The sequence below is a fragment of the Meleagris gallopavo genome, chromosome 1 (assembly GCF_000146605.3).
Source record: "Meleagris gallopavo isolate NT-WF06-2002-E0010 breed Aviagen turkey brand Nicholas breeding stock chromosome 1, Turkey_5.1, whole genome shotgun sequence".
Taxonomy (NCBI): Eukaryota; Metazoa; Chordata; class Aves; order Galliformes; family Phasianidae; genus Meleagris; species Meleagris gallopavo.
Genome location: NC_015011.2, coordinates 142,308,858 through 142,315,443, shown reverse-complemented (window position 1 = coordinate 142,315,443; position 6,586 = coordinate 142,308,858). Strand labels below are relative to the sequence as shown.

The window sequence follows — 6,586 nt, the reverse complement described above, 5'->3', positions numbered from 1 at the left end:
TTGAACCTCATTAGGTTCACCCAGGCCCACCTTTCAAGCCTGTTGAGGTCCCTCTGAATGGCATCCCTTCCTTCCACCATGTCAACTGCACCACTCAGCTTGATGTCATCAGCAAACTTGCTGAGGGTGCACTTGATTCCATCATCGATGTCATTAATAAAGATGTTAAAGAGCACCAGTCCCAAGACAGACCCCTGGGGGACACTGTTCATTACCAGCCTCCACCTGGACATAGAACCATTAATCACCCACCCTCTGTCTACGGCCTTTCAACCAGCTTTTTATTCATCGGGTGGTCCACCCATCAAATCCATATCCCTCCAATTTGGAGATAAGGATGTGTGGGGGACCATGTCAAAGGCTTTGCTCAAGTCCGGGTAAATGGCATCAGTTGCCTTTCCCTTGTCCACTGATGCCATCATTCCATCATAGAAGGCCACCAGATTGGTTAAGCATGAACTTCCCCTGGTGAAGCAGTGCTGTCCGTCTTGGATCACACACTCATTGCTCATGTGATCAAGCACATCATCCAAGAGGATCTAGTAGCTTCAGAGTAAGCTAGAAATCTAAAATTAACTACATTCTGTGAGTACATCTCTCTGCCTTACCTATAAAGCACACTTAAATTTGAACTAGTCACACTTACACCAAAATATTAAAGTAAATGAGAGACAAAAGGTATTCATCGTTCAAGTTAAGTTGAGGACAAAGTAATAAATTATCCTTACAAAAAGATTTAATTAAAAAAAAAAAATCAATCCTTATCCCAGAGCAAGCTTCAATAGTTCGAAGTTTGAAGAAAGTTTGCATCCTTTAAAGATCAGCAATACAGCATCCCAAAGATTCAAGTAGTAACTGGAGATGTTGTTTTTAAACAGTATGCTATATAGCTCAGGCACCAAATCCAAAAACAAGTTAAAAAAAAAAAACACAAGCAAATCAGATCCCACTTTCCTGTCAGCTAACCCACCTGCGGAGCAAAAGCACTTCCACAGAAATAAACAAAAGTATCTGTATTCTTCAGGATAGAGCTCTCCTGTACACACTTAGGCTGTTTTCTTACCTATCTTTAACATAGTCCATCCAGTGCTCCATTTCAGATTCTGAACTGGTCTTCTTTATCTGACAAGTGGGGGGAAAAAATAAATTAAAAAAAAAAACACAGAAATGGTCTTTTGCCTGAATTAACAACCGAACCACTGAAGTTCCAAGTAGTTTTTATAACAATTCCAAGTATCTCTCCCTACGCACTTAGTAAACACATAATCTGTTACATTTTAATCTTCCACATTTTCAGACCAAAACTCAAGTAGCCAATATGAAAGAGAACAAATGATTTTTAATCATTACCCCAGATTATTGTCCCAGATAGGACAACCAATGCAGCAGTGCAGTTTGTGATATCCTGTACTGCACATAGCACAGCTGCCACAGAAAGGTTAACACATTGCTCTAAGATCTGCTGCAAGCTCTGAACTAACTCATAGAGATACAAAAATTCTACAGCAGAGAATTGTTCATATGTGCAATGACAAGCATTGTAACTGTTTACTCACTAAATGGATTAATTCCTTTGCAAGCTGGACAATGGACATCTCAAAATTAGTTCCAATGTTATAAATTTCACCTGGCTTCCCCTCCTTCAGGACAGTAAGGAATGCTTCTACTACATCAGTTGCATATAGAAAATTCCTTCTCTGAAGTCCAGAACCATGAATACAGCTTAAGAACAGGGAAAAGCAGAAGACTTTTGTTAATACCTAAATGGAAGCATTCCATTTATTAAAATGCATTTTACGCAGTTCTACTGTAAGAATTTACCTGAAAGTACTTCAGTTTAAAAACCATGCAAGTCAGCTGCTAAGTACTTCCTACTACTAAAACAAATAATTCATAACTTAATTAGGAAATTATAAACGTTATGTTTATGAAATAACTAATTACATACAAAATAAAACAAGTTACATACCACTTTCTGTTCTGTTGCAACAAAGATATGAACTTTGGTATAACCTAAACAGTTGAATAAACAGAAATATTTTAGAAGCTGTTATGCAAACAACGGGATGTTTTTACCAGCACATATCATTACATGCTTTAATAATAAGATTGTTTAAATAGTTTAAATTCAAACTTAAGCTGAAATTTAAATCTAAGCAAGGAATGCATCAAGCCTAGAAACTGCAACGTTTCTTTTTTCCTAGGGTAAGCAGAGTATTTTGTACACCACAGTTGCCTTTCCTGAAGTCCACAGTTCACATTTTTTGTTTTTCACTTTATCCATTTATTTAAGAGTAGATGCCTCTCTTGTGTTGAGATGCTTACCTTTGTGCTCATCCATTACCAATCAGAAATTAAAAATGCAATGATTTACACACAAAAATGGTGCTATTACTTTCACACACACAAGTGCACTGGAGTCTAAAATAAAGTTGACTACTGCCAACTGTTTAGAACATGGCTTAAACACACAGTAAGTTCCCGATGGTGAACACACAGTAAGAAACCTGTGGTGAAACAGCTTTTCAAGGAGACTTGATAGCAGCCTTTCAGTATCTAAAGGGGAGCTACACAGAAGGAGACAGACGCTTCAGCAGGGTCTGTGGTGATAGAACAAGGGGAAGTGTCTTAAAGAGGGTAGATTTAAGTTAGAGATAACGATGAATTCTTTCACAGTGAGGGTGGTGAGGCACTGGAATAGGTTGATGCCTCATCCCTGGAGACTTTCAAGGCAAGGCTGGATCAGGCCCCAGGCAACCTGATCTAGCTGTGGTGTCCCTGTTCACTGCAGGGGGGCTGGACTAGATGGCCTTTAGAAGTCCCTTCCAACTCTAGGGATTCTATGATGGTAAATAACCACTAGTCAAGTAACAGGAATTAGCTTTCCGCATGGTATTTGCAGTCATACTATGTTAAGCTACATGCTTAGGTATGTTCTAAAAGCCTCAACAGTTGGCCTAACCAAGTTTTTGAACTGAAGCCACAGGAACATTTTTAATTTTGTTAGCTTCCTTAATACCCTAAACTTAGAAGTAATTACACAGGTTAGAACATCCACTTTATAGCAGACATACCGCTCTCTTCAAATTCACTTTCTGAAGTGTTGCCTCTTAATTTAACACTGCTAACTACTGCATGTAGAACATGAACAGAAGTTATTTGTAGGAGAATCCTGTCAGTTAAAATGTTCTTGGAAAACTGGAAAAAGTACAGAATAAAACAACTGCAGCTAAACTCATGCAAGTAACTGGAAATCTCTAACTGATGTTTTATCGACAACCAGAACAACTGTATATTGTTGTGCTGATGGTAGGATGTTTTACCATGTTTTAAGCATGGACAGATAAGCATGGACAAATACACTTGTAAAGCAGTGCTTTTTTGGCAAGTTCATTCTCAGGTGAAAAAAAGTAACATTACAAAAGCGTTAAATTATAGTATATTGAAGCTCAGAATAAAGTATTAGCTTAACTTACTTTTTCTGGATACTGGTGTGGTCCATAAACGTTACTACTTCGAGTGATAACAACTGGAAACTTAAGGACATCAAATATGCACGTTATTAAACATTCTTAATATACATATAAAGAAAATCTGTAGGCTTCTGGTTGGTCAATAACTAGTGACACATCTACAATGCTTCACCACAAATCTGAACATTTTCACAAATATTAATGAATCAAGCTATCCATATGCTTGCCTCTAGGCAAAAGCCTCTGGCTTCCTTGGTCTGTAGAAGCCCCAAGAGTAACAGATGCTCCTTATCTTTCAGACTCTTTAAGGACCCATCACAGGACATTATATACAGGCATCAGGTTGACCAAAAACTTGCTTAACTCTTCTGTATTCCCAAGTAAACGTTTCATAGCCATTAACATCATAATCAAGTCAGCCTGATGTCAAAAACATCTTCGCAGAATGTCATGCCAAAATGAGAAGAATAAAGCTTTGAAAACCCAAATTATTTTTGCCTGAACAAATTTGAATAATATTTTTTTTTTCCATCTTTTCTCCACTTACAAGACTAGTCAATGCAATTTGCATTTGGAATATTCTTATAAATTATTCTTATAAATGAATGTCCTTCCAGCTTAGTACTATATATTTTTAAAGTGCTATTGTTCTCTTTGTTCATTTTGAAAAAAAAAAATAGACATTCCTGTTCAGGTTTATTTTCCAGGCTAAAATTAGCTAGCCCCTGCCAAGCCTCCTGCAGTACACCTCCACCAGTAAGCAGCAGCAGGACTCTGATCCATCCAAACTACAGGACTAGTTCTCATGAAAGATCATCATGTTGTCTACCACTGATTTTTCTTTTCAAGATTTATGTGTGTAAGACTATGAGTTTCAGAGCTTTTGAAGCTTCCATTAACTTACTTGGTACCTTTCCCAGTAAGACTGAACAAAACATTCCGCAGCAGCTTTAGAGGAGGCATAGGGATTTGTAGGACATTTTGGTGAGGATTCATCAAATTCCTGAAATGAAAACTTGCATTACTCGATTGCTCTTGCCCAGGGAAGTCTTCAAGCTACAAAAGATACAGCTGTAACTTCTATAAATATCCCTAGATATTCAAACACACTAATCTGAGAAAGTCACCTTTCCTTTAGGCCCTGGGCAATCTGATCTAGCTGTGCATGCCCCCATTCACTGCAGGGGAGTTGGGCTAGATGGCCTTTAATGGTCCCTTTCAACACAGAAGATTCTATGAATCCCAAAACAAAGAAAAGACTCTAAAACGGCTATCATAAATATCACTTATACAAAATGCCCTGTTCTTGCCTGACCCTCACCTCTGAAATTAACTGATTCCAGTTACTTCCTGACTTGTTTTCCTCTCCCCAGAAAAACATCTAAGATTATTTACTACGATTCACGAGGAGTATCTTTTAGAAGTTTCCACAAGTCATTAGAGATACCAACCTGATTGCTTTAGCTAGTATGCATTCAACATGTTCAAAATAAAACATGCTACAGAAAAGCTTCAGGACAACTTTGATACTTGGCTTTCTGGAAGCAATTAGTACCTTCTTGCAAGTTTAAGTATTATCAAAAATAACACATTCAGAGAAGCCAAGAAAAATTAGGGCCCCACACACTTTTAAACTTACCTGATCAGTGCTGCCTCCATACACTTCATCTGTACTGACATAGACAAACTTCTCCACTTTGGCTTCATGGGCAGCAGCAACCAGTACATTAGTGCCATAAACATTCACATAAGTGAATTCCAGGGCATGCCAAAATGAAAGATCTAAAGAAAAGAATTAAAAAAAAAAACAACCCACAATTCTGATTAAATTTAGGCAATACATGGTTTTCTAATGAACCGTAACAATTAACAGCAGCAATATAAACAGGGAGCACTAAAGGAACAGGGGCTGTTTAGTCTGGGGAACAGGAGGCACAGGAGAGACCTTACTGCTCTCTTCAAATACCTGAAAGGTGCTTACAATGAGAGCAGGGCTGGTCTCACTGGTGACAGATGACAGCACAAGGGGAAATGGCCTGAAGTTGTACCAGGAGAAGTTTAGGTTGGATAGTAGGAAACACTTCTTTACAGAAAGGGTTGTTAAGCACTGGAATAGGCTCCCCAGGGAGGTGGTTGAGTCACCATCCCTGGATGTGTTTAAAAACTGTTTGGATGTGGTGCTCAGGAACATGATTTAGCAGAGGGTTGTTAGAGTTAGGGTAGTATGGCTAGGTCGTGGTTGGACCTGATGATCTTTAAGGTCTTTTCCAATCTGAGCAATTCTGCAATTTTATGATTTCATCACCAGTTTGACTGTCAGGTAGCAAGGTTATCATTAAATGAAGACACTTTCTACACTTACATTAAGACAAAAAATCCTTGCTTTCAGCAATAGGTCAGAATGAGGAGCAAAAGCTTGTTATCTGGGGACATTCAATTTGAAATAGCACTAATTAGTTTTAGTTAAATGGCAGCATAGCTAATTCCCCTCTTCACCACGAAGCACCAAGTTTACTAAGAAAAATGTATTGTGATTTTGAATGATATATTTATTACTGTTAACAAATTACCACTTGTTTTAATTCTTAGAATCATCCCACTGACCTAACGACTTTGTGCATATCAATGTTGACAAACCTGAGAAGAATTTTCCCAGAGACCAGAGAATTCTTCAATGACTTCTGCTCATTGTGTGCCAGGAATACCTCTCATTAACAGCTTTACAGAAGACTGACAATCTGAAATAGGCACTTAATATGTAATCCATTTTGCTACTTTTTGGAACCCTGGAAGAATTCTAAAGGGAGCTACACTCACTCTTAGCTTTCACTCTAATTTTTCCTGCAAGGTTGCAGTCAATCAAGGGAAACTGTCTTCAAGACACCACATGACATGAGTGCACTGCCAGCTACATGTATCCAGATGGGATTCAAAATATAGTAAGCAAATAAATATATATACATAGTCAAAATTAAAAACTGCCTTATCTGACTGTTGTTTAATTAAAGCTGTGAATCCCCTAAGTTAAAAAGGCTAACCAACTGAATCATGCAGTCTGTAAAGATGTTAGATTGTATATCTGTTTTACATGAAGAGGAAAAAAAAAAAAAAAA

General features: G+C 37.9%; 1 protein-coding gene across 1 annotated transcript; it reads right to left on the bottom strand.

Annotated features, from left to right (window-relative positions):
• Positions 1-1,044: 1,044 nt before the first annotated feature.
• On the bottom strand, positions 1,045-5,265 carry TGDS (TDP-glucose 4,6-dehydratase; the record flags this gene model as incomplete). The annotated part of the gene is made up of 6 exons (XM_010728666.3): positions 1,045-1,122; positions 1,557-1,722; positions 1,970-2,013; positions 3,477-3,536; positions 4,378-4,476; positions 5,113-5,265. Coding segments are annotated over 6 exons (585 nt in total), but the record flags the coding sequence as incomplete, so codon positions are not given.
• Positions 5,266-6,586: the final 1,321 nt, after the last annotated feature.